Below are 24,547 nucleotides of genomic sequence, written 5' to 3'. Positions count from 1 at the left end.
CACTTATATAATCTTATTTTATTTTTATAAGCTTCACGTTTAAAAAAAAACAACGTATATATTATGTTTGAAAAAAACATTGAATCCTGCAAAAAGTATACAATCTGTGGAGATATATCCTGCTACCAAAACAATAATTATAATGATTCATCTTCAGTCGCTTCGTTTAAACTCCACGAAGGACGAGAAAATATTTCATCACCGAAATCAATTTATGATTACTTTAAAGTAAAACGCAATGAAAATCCAACCTTTCCTATTATCTTCAATAATAATTACTGTCTTACTTTTTGAGCTTTCTAAGACCCAAACTCTGTATATATATATATATATATATATATATATATATATATATATATATATATATATATATATATATATATATATATATATATATATATATATATATATGAAATAGTATGAATAGAGAATTATATGCAAGTTATTCTAAGGAGCAGCTAGTAAACGTTAGTCTAATACTAAATTATTATTGTTATACATTATGACACAATTTTTTTCTTCTATAGTAGCACCACATTGTGCTCCCTCAATCTAGACATTTGAATATTTTAACGCAGGACAAAAAAAAGCTAAAAGTACAAGTTTCATATAATTTTTCGATAATATTGTTTGGTGTCGTGGGTTGACTTATTGGCGTAGATTATTTGGTCAAGACCCGATATTTATATGTGAACATTTCGTTTTGCTCAATTTTTACTTTCTCGTATTTACGAAGTAGCCTATAGAGAAAGTCTTGTAATCGTGCAAAAAATAAACCGGGAGTGATCTCCCCTAAACTTTCTCGGATATTCTTATATGAAACAACATTGGATGGCAACTCGGGATATAGGCACGACTTTTAATCCATTTTAAATAATTAACCTTTTATAAATAGAATAAAATCTTGTAGAAAAAAGAATTGCACACTAAGTGAACGCCAAATAAAGATATGCATAATAGTGCGGAATATTATTAGTCTAATATATAAAGTTCAATTCTGTATGTAACACATATGTTTGTCTTGGATCTTCGATTGATTTAAGTGTTAGATAATTAAAGTCCTTATGGTCTAAATTTATGAGTTAAAAAATTTATATTGAAAGTTTTGGGAAATAATTTTCATTTATCAAACTGAAAGTAATAATTTTCGGCATGTTCATTAAACACAAGTTTTTAAAAAATATCATCTTTTACAAAAATTCTAATTATGTCTTTATTTAGTCCTATAGCACTTACTTCCATTTGATAAATTAGGAAAACACAATTACTTCCCTTTATAAAACCATTGCATTAGTGGAAAAGAATTTACTTTTTATTACTTTGTTTTGGTGTTGGGAAAAAAAATAATTGCATAATTAGCGGGGATTGATCAAGTGCAAATGTTGTAGGTATTTTACGGATAAGCTTGGAGTATTATAATTGTTCATTAAATTGAAACAGGCGCGTTCGTTTAAGTGAGTGCAAAAGACTATGAATAAGTTTATAAGCTAAAACAGGCGATTCCGCCCCGGGCTAGACTGTGAGCTGTTTGCGTTTATGTTCGTGTTAGTGTTTTCTTTGTGTTTAGGTTGGGTTTGCGTTAGTGGTTGCGGTTTGATTTGGTTCGTTTTTGTTCTTTCTTTTTTCGTTTTTGTTTGTGTTTTTTTCTTTGGGTTTGTATTTGGGTTTTTGGTTGGTTTTGCGTTTGGATTTGGTTTGTTTTCGTTTGCTTTTTCGTTTTTTGTGTGTTGTTATTGGTTGGTATTGGTGTTTGTGGTTGGGTTTGTTGTTAGGTTTTTGTTTTCGTTTGCTTTTTTGTTTGTTTTTTCTTTGTGTTTGTATTGGTGTTTGTGGTTGGATTTGTTGTTATGTTTTTGTTTTCGTTTTCGTTTGTATTTGTAATTGTGTTAGCGTTATGTTTGCGTTTTGTTGTTTTGGTTTTGGTTGGTTGTGGTTTGGGTGGGCAATGCCGGGTTTATGATGATTACTAAACACACAGGTGATGGTCTTTAACAGAAAGGTTTTTTACAGAAGCCAGAGCAGGGCCTGGCCAGGACGGCTAGTACTTTATAAATTTACATTAGTTTTTTAAGAAATCGGAAATAGCGTAAATTACTACTTACGGTCCACGGAAATTACTCAAAATTTAGGGGGTCGGCGTGGTCGAGTCGGTAAAGCTCATGGTTGCTAAACCGAAAAGTCTCGAGTTCGAACCCTCGGGCAGATGAGGCTCGTTAGCTGGGGACAGCCACTCTTCTAGGAGAGACAACTCCAAAATTAAACGACTGCTGCCGTGTAGTTTGTTCTTGGTTGGACAAAGGCTATGGAAGCAAATCCAAAAAGAAAAGCAGGCTGAAATCGGAGTCAATGGCCTCAATGGCGCATAACCAGTTGACACGTAACGCTTAATTGTGTTGGAGGCGTGGTCGAGTCGGCAAAAAAGCTCATGGTTGATAAATTCGAACAAAGTCTCGAGTTCAAACCCACTGGCAGATAAATCTCGATCCCCTTCAACACTAATAATTAAGAACGAAGAAGAAGAAGAAAACTCAAAATTTGATAGAAGGTAGACGATTAGATCTTTTACTTACATGTGAAATTTCATTTATCTATCTGAAATAGTACTCAAGTTATAGGCTTTTGAAAAATTCAAAGTAGAAAAAGTACCACTTCCGGTTATCGGAAATCGCTCAAAAGTTGATCAGGATCTACGACTTTGATAAAATACTTATATATGAAATTTCATCAACCTAGCTTTAACGGTACTCAAGTTATCGTGTTTACACACACACACACACACAGACATACGGACAAGATTGCAAAATTATGTTTTTCCATATCAGTGATGTGTAAAACGTCGAGATTTGTAAAAATCTCGATTTTTTTTGCACGATTACAATACTTTCTCTATACTTCGTATATACGAGAAAGTAAAAATAAAACAGATATAAATTCGAGACACGCATTTAAGAGACGATGAACGTCAGCTTCAAACCTGATTTCTTTACATATGTTTATTTATGAAAACCTTACCAGTACGTTCACAAACGAAGATCTACTTTTCTTGCCTTTCGTGAGGAAAATTCCATGATTATATCATCATAGTCCAAACTGGAGGCTACACTATTTTAAAACAAGAATCACAATGGTCTTAACTATTATACTGAATATCCCTACAATTAATTAAAATAAACATGTGCTTAATCACTCTACGAATACCATTAAAGTTTACCAAAATTAATATGAACATAATTACTGTATGCATGCCTATCAAACGTATCGTAGTGAATAAGCATAATTACATAAAAGAAGCCCATACAGTGTATAAATTATGATTTTAGGAATAAATACTCTGGATGTCCGGGGCACATCCCATCCGCTTTCCCCCTCCTCTGCAAGCCATCATCAGGTCAACCCCGCCTGCTCTCTAAAAAACCGTCTTCAACGGTCCGCGTACAATAGGGTATCTCATTACGTGTTTTCCCGATTTTACCTCCCATGTCAGGTCGGGGGCTAATTCGCGACCGCTATCTGTAATCACCTCAGGACAATTGCGAGTCGACCATGCTAGCGATGTGTGACACTAATGTCTTCGTATCGAATAACGCCTGTCACAGTCCATGTAGAGGATAACTCACTTCGTCAATTATAACAATCAACAACGTCGGCATTCAACCATTTAGTTTTTCCCAATTGAATTCAGCAACAATTTTTTTTTAAGTTTACAAACTAATTCAGATAACAACGACAGTGCTGAAGCGCGGGGCCCTTCAAGAGCGGGGCCTAGGGCGACCGCCCCGTTTGTCACCCCCTAACGCCGGCTCTGAGCCGTTTTGTCATTGGCCGTTTTGACGCCGCACGGCGCAGCACATATTTTCCCGCGCCTCGTTTTAACCAAACACGATTATAATAAAATGGCATTATTATTTTTACAGAGCTTATCTCATAACTACAATAAATTATTACCAGTTAATTGTAATTTGTGTAAAATTAATGCCTTCAAGTTTTGGAAAAACATAGTCTGGTTAGAAAAAGGAGCGGTATTTTACAGTTATTTGATTCGAAAGACAAGAAGAAAATAGAGCTAGTTTCGCTAACGCGCCGCTTGCGAGACAAACAGAGAAATTAGGCCAAAGTAGATCTAACAATTCTTAAATAACAGACTTAAATAGAAACGAATAGGCCTAGTTCCGATTTCTAAAATTAACAATTGCCTCGTAATCATTTGTGTATAGATCTATCCCTATACTTACCGTATAGTGAAAACGAAACTGGTCGTCATTTTAGTAAGCGCATGAGCTGTGAGATTCCACGAAAATGACAAACCCGGAAGCGTTGAATCGAACGGCCTTCTTCAACAAAGGTAGACCGTGGGTTCTGCTCTTTTGGTAATTATTTCACATTTTTAGGAGTAGATCTAGAGGAGGATTTATGTTTTGAATGTTTCAAAGTTTCATTAATTCTGATAATTCATGAATGTACCTGTTTTTTAAACAATTGTATTAAAACTTTTCATTAAAAAAAAAGACTAGATCTAGATCTACCTGTTTTTGTCAGATGCATTATGATTTTCTCATTTACTGAGGCGTAGCGATGGGGGGGGGGGGGGGGGGGGGGGTAGAGGGGCGCAGAGGCAGAGGCGTAGCTAAGGGGGGGCGGGGAGGGCGGCCGCCCCGGGCGCCAACCCTAAAGGGGCGCCAAAAGGGGTAGAAAAAATATTTTAAAAGCTCATTTTCAGCTGCAGTTTTGAATTATAAACAGTCAAAGTTAAGAAATTTAACGGCTAAGAGCCTTTGCATACTGATTTTACTGTTTTCTACCTTGATTTTGTAACTGTAAAACATATACTCTTAAGAAACAATGATCAGACAAAAAGACCGCTTTCAGCTTCCTAGAGGGGGGGGGGGGGCTTTTTCGATGACTAAAATCAGAAAAAATTACATTGGATTAGTGAGTTGATAAACTTTACCACTTATAAAACAAACCAATTGTACTAAAGCGTATTGTACGATTGTGTGACATTAAAAAAAAGAGTGACGTTTAAAACCCGCTCTACCAACTTTGTCAAGAAGGTGGGGGGGGGGGGGGGGGGGTTCGCCAATTAAAATCGCAAGGATTTACACTGGATTGGTGAGTAGATAACTCTTTTAACACTAAGAAAAGAAACCAACTTTACTAACGCTTAAAGCACAATTTCACCACCCAGTTTTGTTAAGAAATGACGCGACTAGTATTTTGTACGATTCTTGCGATTCTCTCAACTTCAACGCGAGGAATCAGATCAGGCGACACTCTTTGTAAAAAAAATTTAAGAGAGAAGACAATTATTATATTGTACTGAATATATCTTGTTTTTATTGCTTTTTTTATATCACACTTTGTTACTTTGTTCAACGTAACATAATTTTAAACTGTAATACACTATTATCGAAATTGTTCTAACAACACGACCAAAAGTAGACCTGCACCTTCTAGTGATCGTGAATCATATGATTCGGCTATGAGTTTTGACCTCTGAGGAAGCCCTGAGACTGACTTACCGAACCTCTTGGGTTCGATGGAACTCACTTTTCTAAACGCTTTTGATTTTTTCTTTTTATTCGTTTCGGCTTCCTAAGGAATATAGGCGTAGGAAACACTTCGTATGACCTTAATCTAACAAGCTTATAATCCAACTATGTACTATGTCATAACAGAGACTGTTCCAAAGATAAAACATAAAAAGACTGTCCTAAACGAATTAGCACCTGCTACAAACTGCCCTCTTAACTCAGATGAGGTTTATTTTTTTCTGACATTAATAATCATTTTTAACGGACAATGCAACTTAAGTGGAATTTAATTGGCGTCGAGTAAAGATTTAGGGAACGACAATCATACATCGTAATTATTAAACCTTTTCCGGACTGTCGAACTTTCTCTCTCTCATATATATATATATATATATATATATATATATATATATATATATATATATATATATATATATATATATATATATATATATATATATATATATATATATATATATATATATATATATATATATATATATATATATATATCGGGGGGGGGAGGGGCGCCAAACTGAAAGTTCGCCCCGGGCGCCAGTTGGGGTCGCTACGCCTCTGCGCAGAGGGGCATCTTCCAGGCATCTCTTCGGGGGGGGGGGGGGGGCCCGAAATTTTTTTACCGCCCCCCCCCCCCCCCCCCGAACGAAATGAAATTTATATAATTTATATAGAAAATATGTACTTTTAACAGTGTCCCCCCCCCCCCGAAGTAAGTTTACCGCCCCCCCCCCCCCCCCCCCCCCCCCCCGAAAATTTCAAGTGCCCCCCCCCCCCCCCCCCCGGAGAAAAAAGTCTGGAAGAAACACTGATGTCCCCGGGCGCCGACCTTAGAGGGCGCCAAAATGGGTTGGAAAAAGTAATCGAAAGTTTGAAGGGGGGGTGGGTGGGTGCAAATCAAAAGTTTGAGGGGGGGGGGTGTGTGCAAATCGAAAGTTAGAGGGGGGTGCAAATCGAAAGTTTGTCCCCGGGCGCCGGGAAGGGTCGCTACGCCTCTGCTTTAACAGCAAATCTTTAAAAAAAAATTTTTTTGTAAAATTATAGTTAGTGATTCAGGGGAAACCACTCTAACTTACAGATGGCCGCTGTTTATATAGCAAATCTTGCAAGCAAACACTGTTGTTTAAAGTTAATTTCTGGCCTATATTGATATATTTAGCCATTGAATTTGGTTTATTATTCAGTTATCTATGATATTTGACACAAATATATCACAATACCTCTATTAAAGCCTTAACAATGAGGCAACTTTTTCGCACATTACTAGCCTTGGACGATCTTACGCACCTAAAACGATAGATTACCTAAAAGTTGTAACAGACATGAGTTAGTTCTTAGTTGACATGAGTTGACTTACTTTCAAGTTGACAGTAGATCTACTATTACATAGGCCTACTATTACTAATAATATTCAATATTAAAATTCAGATTAATAATAAGGCAGATTCTAGCCTGAAAAAGATGCGCATATTTACTAAACAGATAGTGCTGCTATGCTGCAGTATCTTTATCTAACTTTTCGTTGTTCAGGCTTATGAGTAGTCCTGATAATACAAACTTAAATAGTAGATTAAAATAGGCTATTAAAAATATTTATTTAAAAAGATGTTATACTTCTTTACTTACAGACTAGATGGGTAGATCTCTTTACTCTTTCTAGTTATATTAGATTCTATCCCCCTGACAATCCACCCAAACCGCGCGCAACTGCTCAACCACACGATACAGTTAGTTTTGTTAGAAGAATAAGGCTAAAACAAAGACTAATATAAGTGCATTGCACAGCTATTTATGGTAATTTCAGCCCATTTTTAGCCTTATTTAAGTTATTAAGGCCATTGGTGTTTTGCATCTTCTGCCTGCCAGCCTTAGCTAGGGGCAAAAGCTTCTTCTGACTAGTCACATCGTAATAATAATAGCAAGGTAATCCCTTAGTCAGTACGCATTATTATAGTGTTAGAAATTATAAATTATCTTTTGATATTTGTAGTTTGTTGCGTTTCATACACATTAGTTACTGTAAAATGAAATAAAGTGTAAACCATGGTTTAGGCCTATTTAAGTTGAATCGACATATGGAAACCAAAATAAATAGTAAATTAGCAACAATAAATATATATCTTAATATAAATATTAAAGTCAAGTGTAGTAATTAGTTTTATTTTTTTGGAAGATTAGGGTTATGCCTATGGTAGGACTATTGATCCAAATTTTTAAACGTTCCGAATTTTAAAAAAGATAGCGCTAAATAAAATATGGTTTACATTACTTTTGTTTAATTCTGGAACGGCATGACAGACTACGGCATTGTTTTACTGGTTTTTTAACTGCTTTCCCATTCTAATGTTCTTGAATAATAACTGGCACTACACTGGGGAATTACCTAAAAGCAATTCTCACTATAATTTAAATTTAATTTTTTAAAATTTAAACAATACCAATGAAAACTACTATCTCTAACCAACCCGACACTAAATTTGTAAATCTTGCTCATATATATTAAGTAGTATTATTGTGGAAGCTTTCAACTTCACTTACATTGCCTCAGCTCAGGGGCGGAACTACAGTGCCGCCAGACCCCGCAATGCGGGGGGGCCCACGCCATTTAGGGGCCCACGGCCGACCCTAATAGTTAAAAAAAATCTAATTTTCTTGCAATTTTTTACTTGATGTTTGTTTTGTAAAACGATTACCATAGCTGCGGTTTGGTTATATTTATTCTATAGACACCATCCCCACGCTCTTGTATATTCTTTTTCCCTTTCTTTTTAAACCACTGTGAGAGGCAAGTCCTCTCTCTTCTACAATTAAACCTAACAAAGATAAGCAAACGTTCAAACCACTTCCATGACTTATTTCCCCTTTTTTAAATAGTCAAATTGGTGTGCTCATAAGCTCCTTTTAATAGATTTGTACTAAACAAATTAAAAAGCAATTAATTCTGTTAATAAATATTTTTTCATAAAGTACTTACTAAAGAATGACCTTGTATAAAAAGGAAATATATTTAAAATTAATAATATAAATACAAAAAAAAAACAAAAATAATCATAACACGAGACACCATTACTTCTACAAAGATTTCATGTTTAATATTCATTTGACCAAATAGATGTTTAAAGAACCCAAAGCAAATAAAATAAAACTGTTTTTCTAAAAACACACCAACGCACTTACACATGAAAATATGTAATAATTTGTTTAAATTGAAAAAAAAAACATTTTTATTTTCAAAACCCGAACAGGCCAGTAATGAGTAACCTATGCCAGGGGTCGGCAACCTGCGACTCGCGAGCCGCATGCGGCTCTTTTGATATCAAGATGCGGCTCTCCAGCTCCTTGAACAAATACTAATAATCTTAATAAAAAATAAAATATTTGAAATAAAAACAAATGTTAGTGGCTCTTTAAAACCAGGGAAATTTTGAAAATTGTAACTTTTGGCTCTTCCGCTTCAAAAGGTTGCCGACCCCTGACCTATGCTGTGTTCGTATTTTGTATATATATATATATATATATATATATAAATATAAATATATATATAATTATATATATATATATATATATATATATATATATATATATATATATATATATATATATATATATATATATATATATATATATATATATATATATATATATATATATATATATATATATATATATATATATATGGGGGGGGGGCCTAAAAAATTTTTTTGCGGGGTGGCCATTTTTTTCTAGTTCCGCCACTGCCTCAGCTACCTTTTACTAGTGACTTTTGGAGGGCTAGGAAAGAATTTTCTTTTAAAGCCTCATTGCAGTCATTGATTTACTATTTGAAATTCTTTTTATTGAAAATGCTGCTGATAAACAAATTAAAAAAAACTATAGATGAGGAAACATTCTTGATTGAATTAATCAGAGCGAGGGGAGATCACAAACCTCAGGTAGATGACTTGACTTGCTTGACTTAATCCTCTTTGCTCCTTATGAAACATAGGGCCTCCACCATTTCCATCCATTTCTTCCGGTCCCCAGATATTAATTTTGCCATCTCCCAAGACATCCCTGTTGACTTCAGTTCTTCAAGAAGACTCTGCCTCCTGGGGGTTCCACTCAAGCGCTTGGCGTGTAACATTTGGGTTAGCCTTTCATGTGTGACCCACCCAGCACCACTTCCTCCTTCTTATTTGTACACCCATAATCTCCTGCCTAGCTTTCCTCCATAATTCTATGTTCCAGGTGGTTGACAAATCATAATATTTAAGCAGACCTAAAACATAAGGTAAACAAAAATTAGTGTTAGTTAATTATTTTAATGATTTTACTATTTATGATTACTCTAAATTTAGTTTATGTGGGATGCCTGAGCTTAGATTTTTATGTGACTGTACTACATGCAGAGTAAAGCATAGACAATGAATACAGACAATTTAGGGTGGTTTGAGAATATCTGTTATTGTTTTATCTGCTTGATATAATGTGTGTATTTTGAGTATGATTTGATGAACACATCTTGTCAAAACAGACAGAAAAAAGTGTCATTTTGAATCCAAAATCATAGATATGTTGAAGTATGAATGTAAAATCTGAAATAAAATTAACAATATTTTTTTCTATTTAGCTGACATAATGCCAAAAAAAAAAGGAGTTGTACATGGGCAAATGTCTTGGAGATTTGCACAAGTTAAGTGACGTGAAAACACTTTCAACAAATAATGTGGCTATGTAAGTATGAAAGGCATCAAAATCCTTGTTAATTGTTTACATTCAATATAGAATCTATATTAGTAATTAGAGCAACTGTCTAAGCAATTTAAAAGAAATGTAACAAACCATTTAGGTCTGAGCCTGTTCATATTGAGTCACAGAAAAGTACAGTCTGTATGGTATTATTATTGGGAGTTATTAGAAAATGTATTAACTTTACACATGATCTCTGCATTAAAAATAGCAGTATACTACAAGAAAACATAATTTTAATCATAATTTTCAGGTCATAATATTTTTTTTTTCTCATTCCAGCATTATTAAATCAAACAAGAAAGTTTTTGAAGATGCAGAGGCATATGACTTACAGGGAGATGAAGAGAGAGCATTTATTTTTTACATAAAATACTTTAATATGCTTCGTCTCATAAAATCCAAACCTGAGTATAAAAAACAAAAAGTAAGCTTTCCCTTGAACTATTATTTGAGATAAACAAAATAGTGAATTAACATACAAAATATATTTTTGAGTTTACTGCTGATAAAAAAAATAGTCTTTTCCCTTTACTACTCTGGACACATGGGGCCGCCACAGTAGGCTCTTTCCGCTTTTACAGGTCTCTGGCAACTTTTTTGCATTTTCTCAAAATAGTCTTTACTCATGTCAGGCTAGGCCTAGTGAGATGTGGATACACATTCTGAAGTTTCATTTGATCTCATCCATGATAAATCTAGCACCATCTTCTTTTTTTCAGTTACTCAAAACTGCTTCAATTTTCATTTCTCTTAAATTAAAGCGGGGGTGAACTGTCTTAAACTTTCTGGACTATTCTTATATAACACAGCAGGTATTTCAAAACGGGATATAGACATGATTTTTAATCACTTAGACTTTTTAAAATAGAATTAGAATAGAATCTCGTAGAAAAAAGGATTGCACTCCAAGTGAGTGGCAAAAATGTGTATAATAGTGTGGAATATCAGTACTTTATAAATTCATATGTTTTTATTAATTGGAAATTGTGTTAAGTACTACCTCCGGCCAATGGAAATTACTCAAAATTTGACAGAAGGCAGAGAATTAGATCTTTAACTGATATGTGAAATTACGTTTATCCATCAGCTTTTGTAAAAACCAAAAGTACAATAAGTTCCATTTCGGGTTCCGGAAATCGCTGAAAACTTGATACAGAACTACATATTTGACATAATACTTATGTATGAAATTTCATCTACCTAACTGTAACAGTACTCAAGTTATTGTGTTCGTATACATAAACACACATACACAATTTTTATTTTTTGCACGATTACAATACTTCCTCTATACCTTGTATATGAGAAAGTAAAAAACAACTTAAATCAGAGAAACTAAGTGCTTAGGTTTCAGTTAAGTTGTGTTGTGAAAGTATTTAATTGTAATTCTCTGTCTTGGGCTTTAACTCACTGATTTGACATTTTAAGCTTTATTGAAAGTATACTATTTTGTTGCATATATATTTTCTCAAACAGTAATGCTTACAAGGATTATGTGTCTGTAACAATGATCTAATTATTCACAGGATTATTTTGATAAACTGATAGGGAGTTCTAATCAAGTAAAAGCTATTGAACGAGCAGAGAAACTTGCTGAAAGTTTAAAAGAAAGGTAAAGTAAAAAGTTTCCCTTTCAAACCTGACAGTCTATGGGGCAAGTGAAGTAGAGTTTACTTGTTTCTGTGACCTCGGCATATGAAGAGATAGTGTGGTCAGCACTATGCCCAGCCGCCTTTACTCTCCCTAACGTGAGTTAGGTACCCATCAGAGTTGGGTGGACTCACTTACTGACTTGAACCTGGATTTGAACTCGACACTTACGGGTTAGCTGTCCAGCTCTCTACCGCTAGACCACTCCGTCCCTAAAAGAAAAGTATTAAAGCATTATTCCCACCACCGTATTTTAATTTCTTTTTATGTCCAACCAGATACATCTTAGAATTCAATGTTGTACCTTTTAGTTTTGTTTTGAAACAGATGCAACTTTTTTGGTGCTATGCATTTAACTTTCTTTCTTTGTGATAAAACTCACAATATATTACAAATAGTTTACATTAAATGATCATAAAACGTGTTGACAATTTTCTATGATATTAAATTTAAAATATTATAGAATATTACTATGAAAATATCATGAAAATTTGAAGATGGTCATTCTCTTAAAGTAGTAAACAGTTATAATAAACATTCAAATTATGTTTTACACTTTTAGTCCTTATTTGGGCTCATAGCTCTGATGTTTTTTATATTTCACATTATCAGATATGATCTAAACGAAGCAGAAGCTATTGCCAATACATTGTCTGTACTAGAAGCAGATGAAGAAATTGCTGTGAGAGAGAATGTTAAAGATGGTGTTGAGGAGTCAAATAAAAAACTGGAGGAAACACAATCAGGTATAGATCCCTTTGTTTAACTTTGATACTAAACATGTTAATGGATGAATGCTACAATAAAAAAGAATATCCTCAGAAATTTATAATTATATAAAAAATAAATTGAGCAATAAAGTTTTTTTTTTCAGAATCTATACTCTAGTCAGAATTTCTCCAGTGATAATTTTCAATTAAATTTTCCCCAAAAGCATTATTTGGAAAAATGTTTTCTAAAATGTTAGCAGTTCTATAAATGAAATGTATATCCCCTGTGCTCGGTTCATTTACTGTTAATATTGCATTACTGGTAGTCTACCGTTAGTTTCGCAAGGTATTTTTATTTTACAGGTAATAATATTCACCCTCCATTTTTTAACCTGGTAGCTTCCCCCTCTCACTGTAGTCATGAGTGGAAAAAAGTCAGCCTTTTCCAACCACATTGTGTATTCTTGGCACTTTGTGTCAATGTCATCATTTTTGTAAGCCTTTTGTTTAAATCCCATACTTTTTTATTTAAAGATTGAGACATATGTAAATATGGTTAAAATATTGTTGAATGAAAGTTAGTTATATTAATTTTGTTTTTGTCACATTTTTAGCTAATAATAAAAAAAAATTATGAAAGTATTCTTAGTAGGTTGGAGTGTTTGACTAAATGTTGAATACAATCAATTTAAAACCTACATAATCCAAACATGTACTTGTTTATACTGCTGGGTTTAAGAAAAAAAAGTGATGTCCCTGGCAATCTCTAATAATTGTTCATGTTATAGGTCTAACAATTTCTAAACTAACGTGAAAGTTATCTTGTGTGTGTGAGGGTGGGGGAGTGGGAGGGGGGGGGGGGGGAGAGAATAGGACATAGGCAATTTTTAGAGCACTTGAAATTCCAATTAAATTTGAAAAAGTATTTACATTTTTATCAAATTGTGGTCAAATATAAAAAAAAAATCTGCTGCTTATTGTGAAAAATTGCAATTAAGAGGACTTTAAGTGTTATTGCAGAGTAACAGTAACTTCTTTGATTTAAGATATTAGCTACATGAAGCAATTAATTAGTGCAATGTTGTGTGACTACTTTATTGAGATATATTAAAGCTACATTTTTATCCATTCATCTTTTCTACTTTGCTTGCTTGAATTTCAAATGTTTAAGCCTAACAGGCTTGCAAGTCACAATAAACCATATCATTGCCTACATTTTTATTTTTTAAAAATATTTTCAGATGTTACATCAAGTTCAATCAGCAGTTTAAATCTTTGTAATTTACTTCGAGACAATACAACTAAAGTAGTTATCATGGATGTTCGCTCAGCTGAAGATTTTAATGCATCACATATAAGTCATTCTGACTGCATTAGTGTCCCTGCAGAAATTATATCACCTGGGTAAGTCAATATTAATTTTACCCTTCTACCTGTATCCAGATCCTTTGAAAATATGCAGCTTTCTTTAAAAAAATTAAACATGTTAGTATAGAGTGGTTTAACTACATTTTAACATTTGAAGAACGTAAAAGTACTTTAGCCACACTTTTGTGACAATCAAACCAAATGATGGTCATTGCCTGTCTTTACACCCTGTCAATTACTTGCTCACCCTTATCAAACCCCTATCCATACACCAAACACCACCATAGTTAACCACATCCCTTATTCCATTTTTATCCCTAACACTACCACCTGTACCTAATTTTATCCTTATGCTTAATCCTAACCCTAACCATTTCACTAACCCCTATCCCTATTGCTAATCCTATCCTTAAAACCCTAATCCTCATCCTAACTCTAACTTATCCTTATTTCTTTTCTGTATCTCTAAATCTCAAGTGGGTGGGGGTGGGGGTGGGGGGGGGTGGAGTTAATTAACAGGAAGTAGTCTTTTTTGGGCAATGTACCGGGGGTAATTGTTCTGGGTTGGAGGTGAAATCCTGCTCCCATTTATCACTTAGGTCTTAGTTTATTTTAATCTTGACTTTTATTATAGAGAAAATAACTTGAAAATGACTTGATTATTTAAATAGGGCATTATGACTAGTTCCTTTTATGAATTTTTTTATCAATAATACCTTAATTCCAAAAAAATCATATTGTTGACGGCATATTTTTATCTTCAATTTTTCCATATGCAAAAATAATTAAGCTAACTGTTGTATCTTTTTTCCTATAGCTCAACTGTGAAACACATAAGTGCTAATCTTCCCAGCAAATCAACAGCTACCTGGTGTCGAAGAATGAATGCAGATCATATAATTTTATTAGACTGGAATTCTACCTTAGAAAATGTTTCATTTGGCCACCCATTAAAAACTCTGAAGGATGCACTCTATAAGGTATGTAATTATTTGCATTGGAGCGTTAAAAAAATATGCTAAGTAAAGGAATTAAACACTTCAAAAATTGTGATGGAATGCTAGTTCATATTGTATATGCTAGTTCATATTGTATATGCTAGTTCATATTGTATATGCTAGTTCATATTGTATATGGAAATGTATTTTTGTCCTAGCTTGACACAGTGGCGTAGCCAGGATCGTCTCAAGGGGGGGGGGGGGGGGGGGGGGTTCCAATTTTTACCCAGGGACAAACTTTCGATTAGCAACCCCCCTCGAACTTTCAATTTGCACCCCCCCCCCCCCTCAAACTTTTGATTTGCACCCCCCTCAAACTTTCAATTTGCACCCCCCCCCCCTCAAACTTTTGATTTGCACCCACCCCTCAAACTTTTTGCACCCCCCCCCCCTCAAACTTTCGATTTGCACCCCCCTCATACTTTTTATATATATATACCGAGGGGTCTATGGGGGGGGTTATGACCCCCCCTAACCCCCCCCCCCCTGCCTACGCCACTGGCTTGACACCACCTTTCTTATCTACTAGTTTAACACCAGCTGCATCATCAAATCAGAGCCACTTGTGCTGGATGGAGGCTATGAATCCTGGCTTTTATTTTATCCCACACTAACTACAAATCCCCATGTGATTAGGCCTAGTGACTCTATCCCTGCTAAAGCTCCTTCACCTACTGTAACCTGTAAGTAGACATTGATTCCTTTTTACCTGTTTTGAATGACATACAGTTGTGTTGAACTGTTACGAATTTGCAGTAGTAACCCTCATGATTCACTGCTCAAACGTACCTGGTTGAAGCACACTTCTCAGAAAAAAGTTGTATGGGGTGCTTGCTGGTCTGGAGACCACCGCCCAGTTTGCCCACCATTTTGGACTTGTTGCCTGACTCCTCCATAAATAAATATTAGGAAAGAAGTACAAGAAGAATGAGTTCACAGTTTTGATGTGGCGGTGAAAGAACTTAAACTTATGGATTATGATCTTTAAATCAACCTCGCCAATAATTAATTTGTTTTGTAATAAAATTGATTTCCCCATTAAATGTTGTAGATAATTTGTTAGATCGATTATAGATAAAATTATATAACAATCTATCGTATGTTGCTTTAAGATAAATGTATAAAAATCTATTCTTTATGTCACCAGTGGGCTTTGATTACCAAGCCCAGCTGCCATTACAACCAGCCCAGCTGCTATTACAACCAGCCCAACTGCCTTTATCTGCTTTAGGAAGTAGCAATTCAGCAGGTTCAAAGTTAAAACCATTTCCACAATTTGATCGTAAACTTAAGCCATCAAAGACAGACGATGTGGATTTGTCTTTTGACAGTAATATAAGCCCATATATAAAGAATTCATTTGGTGACAATGTTTCTCAACTTGAGTACAATTTAGAATCTGTTCACATGAAATCATTTAAAAATAAAAACTTGAACAATGATATACTGGCCCATGGACCTAAAATCAACAACTTAACAATAAAAAACAACTTGGTCTCCGATATTAATAGAGGAGAGAGAGAGAAGAATGGGTGGAAAGAATTTCAGCCAAATATTGTTGTGCTGCCCGGACAAGACAAAATCATGGACATAGAGAAAAGTTTGAAAGATCTTCAGCTTCTGAAAACGAAGGAAGAACAAGATGCAGCTGCTCTGCTGTGGTTAAAGAAAAAGTTAAAGGAGAATCTTGACGAGGAAGCAAAACAACAGGAAGACCAGAGAAAATTCCTTACTTTGGAAGAAGAAAAAAGGTGAGGTAAAATATGCAGAAATGATATGCAAAACATGAAATACTTATTTTTAGATCAAGTAATCCTGTTGAGAATGACCAACACATATGACTAGGTCACTCATGTAGAGGTGCTTTAATGTTAAAAAATTGCAAATTGAATAGTGGATGGTGGAAATGATTAACTAACTCTTGTTATTGTATTTGCTCTGATCTAATAACTGTTGGAATTACTTAATAGAACTTAAAAATCAATGTATAGTGCAGCATAACAATGTTTATAACAAGCAAAATAACTTGAAAATCTTGACAGGCTTCTAGGTTTAGAAGAGGCAAAACGTGACGAAGCAGAAACGAAGCGTAGGATGGAAGAAGTGGAGAAACTACGGCAAGACAGAACAAAAGACACACATTTGAAAGATATGGAAAGAAACCTTAAAGAAGTCAGTTTTACAAACATAATTTATCAATAATTATTGGTGTTGTTTCACTTGCTTTAATTATATATTATTCTTGATTTTTCTTTGATTGTATTTCTAGTTTTAATTATAACATTAGAAAGTTATTTTATTGTACAGGAAGAAGAAAAAAGAAAGCTGATGGAGGCTGAGCTACTGCAACTAAAAAACAAGTCAAAAGACAGTGAGAACAACCTGGGCAGGTTGGAGGTGAATGTTGTAGATAAAGGGGATGATGGCAGGCCTGGTGTTGATAATCAAAATATTAGAGAGGAATTTGAAGAAAGGGTGATTAAGGAAAGAAGACAAAATGAAGAAGAGGAAAAAAGAAGATTAGCAGAAGAGCAGAAAAGAGCAAAGAAGGACTTTGAAGAGAAGAAAAGAGCTATACAAGAGTTGTCAGAAAGAGACAGGGCTAGGCGTGAAATGAAAGAAAGAGCTAAACATGAATTGGCAGAAAGACAGAGAGCTAGACGTGAATTGGAAGAGAAAGAAAGAGTTAAACATGAATTGGCAGAAAGGGAGAGAGCTAGACGTGAAACGGAAGAGAAAGAAAGAGTTAAACATGAATTGGCAGAAAGGGAGAGAGCTAGACGTGAATTGGAAGAGAAAGAAAGAGCTAAACATGAATTGGCAGAAAGGGAGAGAGCTAGAAGTGAATTGGAAGAGAAAGAAAGAGCTAAACATGAATTGGCAGAAAGGGAGAGAGCTAGACGTGAATTGGAAGAGAAAGAAAGAGCTAAACATGAATTGGCAGAAAGGGAGAGAGCTAGACGTGAATTGGAAGAGAGAGCTGCACAAAAGACTAAAATAACTCCAGAAAGCTCTTTTAATAAAGGTAAGATGTTTAAATAAAAACCACAACATAAATTGGCTGTAAAAGTTCCTTTATTAAACTTTATGGGGAAAGGTACAGTTTTGTTTACACTTTAATAAAGTTGCAAGATCTGGTCAGATGCTAAATTGCGAATCTGATCAAAATAATTTCTTATTTGTGTAAAGCATATCTGATAAAATGTTTATCATTTGTAAAGAACATGTTTGTTAAAATTTTTACAGTAATTTGTGAGCCTACTACCAGCTTCATCTTACATATGCAGTATCATCAAATTTTGTTTCTCTAGCATATTGACAAGTTGGGTTAAAATTAGTGTCAGGATGTTAGGGATACTATCAAAAAAATTTCTCACAGGCATCTTTTTTACTTTAGCCGCTGGACAGACAAGGGTGACAGTTGTACCATCACAAAATCTGCCTGATGGCTGGGAAAAGCGCCTTGACCCGGCCACCAACAGATACTTCTACATTGACCACAATAGTGGGAGTACACATTGGACTGCTCCTGCTATGCCACTTTCTAAACCCACAGGTCTTGTTTTTTATTCTTCTCAACTTTCTTCCTTATTTTATAATTTATAATCTTTTATTTATATATATCTGATATTATATATATATATATATATATATATATATATATATATATATATATATATATATATATATATATATATCTTTATGTGTGCTTGTGTAGAGACATTCAAGATGCCTCTTAAAGATGAGCCAGCAGTTTTAAGTCACTCACATTCTTCCCCAAACATTAAAAAGCTACTAGAAGATGAAGTGGCAAACAATAAAATATTTCCTTCTGTGAACAGGGCCGTTAAGCTTTTGTAAGTACACACTCTCACCAAATGTCTAGTACATTTAGCACAGCACATGGTCAGTACACAACTCTCACCAAATGTCTAGTACACTTGTATTATTCTGTGCTGTCACAAACATATGTGTTGGTTTAGAAATTACCCAACACAAGTGATTAGCAGGAGAGCAGGAAAAACAAAGAAGGACTTTGAAGAGAGAAAACATTGTCTTAAATCATTTTCTTGATGCTTAGAGTTTTTCCCCATATTTGGTTCCCATTAACAAATTTATTCCATATATTCATATTTTAAAACTGATTTTCTTGATTAACAAACTTTTCAGACCTAAACAGATTGTACGAAAACGCGATTTAAATCCAGTCTATGGCAATGTGGTAAGTTAACGTAAGCTAGGTATCACTTACTAATAATGCTGTAATATATTTAAGTAACTTTAAACCTTCCATTGGTGTCTGATAGAAAACTTTATGCCTTAATGAGTGTTTACATTGTCAGGGTCCTGCACTCACCGGGCTTAGAAATCTGGGCAACACTTGTTACATGAATTCAACTATTCAATGCCTCAACAACACAACGCCTCTTGTTGTCTACTTTCTTCAAGATAACCATCTGTTCACCATTAATAGGTAACCTTTTTGTTACTCTCTGTTACTTTCTTAGGCTTGCTATAGAAGATTTAGTGAGCCACTAGTACTAATTTCTCAGTTGACTTACTTGAAACCCATATACCCACAAGACACATCACATACACTGCACTATAAGTAGAAGAGGATGTGAAATTACAAGATCTTAGAATATTTGTTTTCTTACATATGAAAACATACAGAGAAAGCTCTCAAGGAATGCATGGAGAAGTGGTGGATGAATTTGCCTATGTGATGAAAGCTCTGTGGTCTCAGCAGTACCGATCTATAACACCACAAGATTTGAAGGTATTTTTGTCATATTTATATCAGTTCCTACAAATCTAGTTTTAGTGTTGTTGGTGTGCTTTTTAAGGGGATGTATAGTGCTCAACTGAATGGGTTGTATTTGGAGACTGTAAAACATCCCTGCGTCCACCCAGCTCTGACGAATCCCTGACTGAAAGTAAAGGCAGCTGGGCATAATGCTGACCACACCATCCCTTCATATGCCCTGATAAGAAAACTGATAATCTTTACTTTATCGATTTTCTGGTCTGAAAAGGGAACTTCATATTTTATGAAAGTTCATATTTTTTATTTTACGGAGGAAGGTGTTTTATTTATGTACATTTTACAGAATGGAATTATTAACCATGGATGGTTCTGGGACCATTCTCTCTACTGTATTTTAATCAAGTTCTAAGTTATTTTAATTTTTAAAACAACAGCATTCAGAGCCCTTTTTAATCATGTATAAAATCTGAGATCTGAAACTATTAAAAACATCTCAATCAAAGAACAATATAAAACTTTTTTTAACAGCTGCTGTTAAAATCTCTTTCCAGAATGTGGTTGGCCAGTACAATCCAATGTTTTCTGGCGACCAGCAACAGGATTTACAGGAGTTTCTCATTTGTTTGCTGGATGGTTTACATGAAGGTTTAAATGAGGTAACAGTGTCACATTTGTATAGATATTACCTTATTCGGGTAGATAAAAGTTAACCTTTTTGTTGATTGTTATATGATGGCCAAAATGAGGCTAATAGGGTAACATTTCTTTTTTGTAATAATACAAGAATGTGTTAATGGGATAAACAGAAAGTAGTGAGACTAGTCCAACAGATTTTCTAATAATGATACAAGAATGTGTTAATGGGATAAAGAGAAAGTAGTGAGACTAGTCCAACAGATTTTCTAATATCAACATTCTATTGAGTGTATTATATGAAAGAAAATCTCTGTCTGCAGGTGAAGAAAGCTCCACCTATCCCAGAACAAGATAATGACAGGCTCACAGATGAGTATGCTGCACAGATAGCCTGGCAACATCATAAACTGCTACACAAGTCTGTCATTGTTGAACTGTTTCAGGTAGGTAAAGTGTTGTAGGCAGGTCTGCTTTGATTTTAGAACTTTTTCTAAATGAAATTAGATGGTTGGTGTATCTGGGTGTAGTGGAGCTTTAGGGTTGGCATTTCTTGAGTAATATAGCCAGAGGGTTGGCATAAGTTGTTACAGTGCATGGAGAGGGTTGGCATATACTTGTGTAGTGCCTGGCATCAATTTTTGGCTGCTGTTTTAAATGTAACTATATACATTAAAAGTTGATGTAATAAATGGTATAATTATGCGATATAAACTACAATTTCAATTAATACCTATCACAACTAAAGTAAATTAATCTACAGGGGCAACTGAAATCCACACTAACTTGCGGAACTTGCAAAAAGATGTCAGTCAATTTCCAAACCTTCATGTTTTTGTCCCTGCCTATTCCAGCTTCTTCTAAATGCTCTCTGAAGGTTTGCTATTAGAATTGTATGCATATTTTAAAGGTTCTGAAACTATGTAGATATGGAAGGTTTGCTATTAGAATTGTATGCATATTTTAAAGGTTCTGAAACTATGTAGATATGGAAGGTTTGCTATTAAAATTGTATGCATATTTTAAAGGTTCTGAAACTATGTAGATATGGAAGGTTTGCTATTAGAATTGTATGCATATTTTAAAGGTTCTGAAACTATGTAGATATGGAAGGTTTGCTATTAGAATTGTATGCATATTTTTAAAGGTTCTGAAACTATGTAGATATGGAAGGTTTGCTATTAGAATTGTATGCATATTTTAAAGGTTCTGAAACTTTGTAGATATGGAAATCTTGATGGTAATAAACATGTTAGCCGTAACTTAAGGTTTTTAATTTACACAATTTTCAGGACTGTATTAAAGAATTTCTAAACCCAGAACTGATGACAGGGAGTAGCAAATGGAAATGTCCGCAGTGTAAAGTGGAGAGAGACTCCAAGAAAAAAATTGACATTTGGAAACTGCCTCCTATTCTACTGATTGGATTAAACAGGTTTGTGAAACTTTCCCAGATTACCTTGAATAATTTAACATTAGAGTAGTTGACTCCTATTTCAGCCCACTTTTCTTGCTGGATTTGCTTCTATAGCATTTGTCGAACCCAGAACAAACTTAGGCAGCATTTGTTGGATTTGGAGTTTTCTCTCCTAGATGGGTTGCTGTCCTCCTCCCTCAGCTATCAGGGAGGATATCAGCTATTATTATCTACCCAGGTGTTCGACCTTGGGACTTGACCGACCCAAACATGCTGACCTCATTGCATGAAACCCAATTATTACTGAAACAAGTTTCAGTATTGGTCGTTTAGGTAGTTGGTTTTCAAAGCAGTCATCACAGACCCCTAAACCAAGCTTGAGATTATTATGATCTATCATTAGACCTTGATATTTGATGTATTAGCCTGTGTACATTTTTTTCTTTCAATACTTTCAAAGGTTTCATGCCGAAGGGATGTGGATGCAGAAGAAAACCACTTTTGTTGATTTCCCACTTGTGGATTTAGACTTCTCCCCCTACATTATAGGCCCTCGTCCTCGCAACAAATATAATTTATATGGAGTATCAGTACGTTTTTTCATATTTCTATTTTTTAAATATTATTCTTGTAATTTAAAGAATGAGAATATAAATTATTGCAATTATGTTACATGTAAATTATACACCAGGACAATTATGTTTCCACCTTAATAATGCACCAGCATGACTCTGAATAGCGTTTTAAAACATTAGTCAAAAATCCTATCAAAAGATTTATAGTAAAAAAAAGAATGCCTAAACCAAAAGCAGTAGAACATTAGCATTAATATCTCCATTTTTATTATTCATTTTAAGTTGATATTTGTTGTGATCTTATATTTTTATTTTTCATGACTTATCCACAGAATCATTATGGTACAATGGAAGGTGGTAATTGTAAGTACACACTTTACAAGATTTTTATCTAAAAAAAATAATGATTTCCCCCCACCAATTAAAGTATCAATTAAAACAATGCATGATAGTAAGTTTATTGGACACTAAAGTTTCAGTGTTACAGCCCTAACGTCCAGCAGTTACACTTTCCAGTCTACTTCTTCTTCGTTCTTAATTTTTAGTGTTGGAAGGGATCGAGCCTCATCTGCCAGAAGGTTTGTACTCAAGACTTTTTTTAATTTATCAACCATGTGCTTTTGCCGACTCGACCACGCCTCAATCACAATTAAGGATATGTGTCAACTGGTTATGCGCCATTGAGGCCATTGACTCCGATTTCAGCCTGCTTTTCTTTTTTGGATTTGATTCCATAGCCTTGGTCCAACCAAGAACAAACTACAAGGCAGCAGTTGTTTGATTTTGGAGTTGTCTCTCCTAGAAGAGTGGCTGTCTCCAGCTAACGAGCTCATCTGCCCGAGGGTTCGAACTCGAGATTTTTCGGTTTAGCAACCATGAGCTTTACCGACTCGACCACGCCGACCCCCACACTTTCCAGTACAATACATTACCATAGCTGATGCCCTGATCAATTTAGCAAAATAAGAAATGCAATGAAATCCTTGTTATAGCATGAGGTTTATCTTACAAGTCTTGAGATTTTTCTCACATTCCATCTCAGGTTTTAAAAAATGTAAGTCATTGCAAGCCAGCACATTTGATTTTGTGTGCAAGAGAAATTGAAGTTATTTAAAAATCTGCTATTTCAGACACAGCATTTTGCCGCAACTCTGCCAATAAAAAATGGTACAAATTTGATGACCAGGATGTGTACGAAATAGCAAGTTCTGATGTGAAGGTTTGTTTTTTTACAAATTTTGTGTACTTTATTCTCCCGGAATACTAAGACAAAACAATTTTGTCAGGTGTTTAAAGAATGTGAAACAATATTCAAAAATGAAACCTCAGCCTTTATTTAAAAAAAAAATTAAACAGTAATGTAAATTTTTTTCAGACCACAGCTGCCCTTGTGCTTTACTATACATCGATTGACATGCCAGCACCTATATATAAACCTCACCAGTAACAGCCTTTACAGCAAAGTAGAGGAAGCAAACTATCTATTTGGATGAATTTCATTGATTTAAAAGCAGCATGCTTTAAGACTGCATAACAACCTGCTTTAAAATATGCCTATGATAGTGTTTTCACTATTTTTTTTTATTGTCATCATTGGTGCCTGAAAACTAAACTTTTGTACCCAAAATATTTCATGTAGGGTTGGGTAGTGTTGGGTTTGAAAAGAGAGTTTTCCTCCAAACCCAAAGTTTCAGTTCATAAAATGCCCAGTAGCATTTTAATGTATACATTTTATTAGTTGTGTTTTCATTTTTTTTTAAATTTAAAAAATTATTTTATATAATTTTATTTATCCAGAACAATATATTTGTGCAATTGTTTAGCTTGTAAATTGAGAAATTTACATTTTAGTGTATTAGACCAATAAAATCAATCAGCACCCTTATTGGATTATTGTTGACTGAACCACACTTGAAGCAATTGATACTTTAACACTAATAAAGTGAAATAATTATTCTAATTACAGTCTGTCATATGAGTCAAGGAGCAAGTTGTTTCTTTACACTCATTAAATTTTCCATTAGTAATCTGATTTATTTTGTAGTCATCTTTGATATACGTGAGAACAGTTAAACATTTCTTGTGTTACATTTTCAGGATTCTTTGCTTATAAAAGCAAAAGAGAACCAATTTGTGGATACAATGTCC

The 24,547-nt window shown here is 34.4% G+C and overlaps 1 protein-coding gene across 1 annotated transcript; it reads left to right on the top strand.

The window, feature by feature from the left end:
* Window positions 1–9,693: 9,693 nt before the first annotated feature.
* LOC131953488 (ubiquitin carboxyl-terminal hydrolase 8) lies at window positions 9,694–23,717 on the top strand. Its single transcript, XM_059316678.1, has 23 exons — window positions 9,694–9,819; window positions 10,159–10,262; window positions 10,560–10,704; window positions 11,807–11,892; window positions 12,543–12,676; window positions 13,882–14,044; window positions 14,826–14,988; window positions 15,536–15,689; window positions 16,154–16,757; window positions 17,049–17,182; window positions 17,276–18,031; window positions 18,404–18,562; window positions 18,725–18,863; window positions 19,177–19,228; window positions 19,350–19,480; window positions 19,681–19,786; window positions 20,326–20,430; window positions 20,731–20,853; window positions 21,171–21,284; window positions 21,700–21,842; window positions 22,285–22,414; window positions 22,732–22,762; window positions 23,530–23,717. Exons 2-23 carry the CDS (start codon window positions 10,192–10,194, stop codon window positions 23,664–23,666), a joined length of 3,780 nt encoding a protein of 1,259 aa, XP_059172661.1. The 5' UTR covers window positions 9,694–9,819; window positions 10,159–10,191; the 3' UTR covers window positions 23,667–23,717.
* Window positions 23,718–24,547: the final 830 nt, after the last annotated feature.

This window comes from Physella acuta, unplaced genomic scaffold, assembly GCF_028476545.2.
Source record: "Physella acuta isolate Inbredline_101_S28 unplaced genomic scaffold, ASM2847654v3 ptg000926l, whole genome shotgun sequence".
NCBI lineage: Eukaryota > Metazoa > Mollusca > Gastropoda > Physidae > Physella > Physella acuta.
The sequence above is the reverse complement of the archived record's forward strand: the minus strand, read 5'-3'. Positions and strand labels throughout refer to the sequence as shown.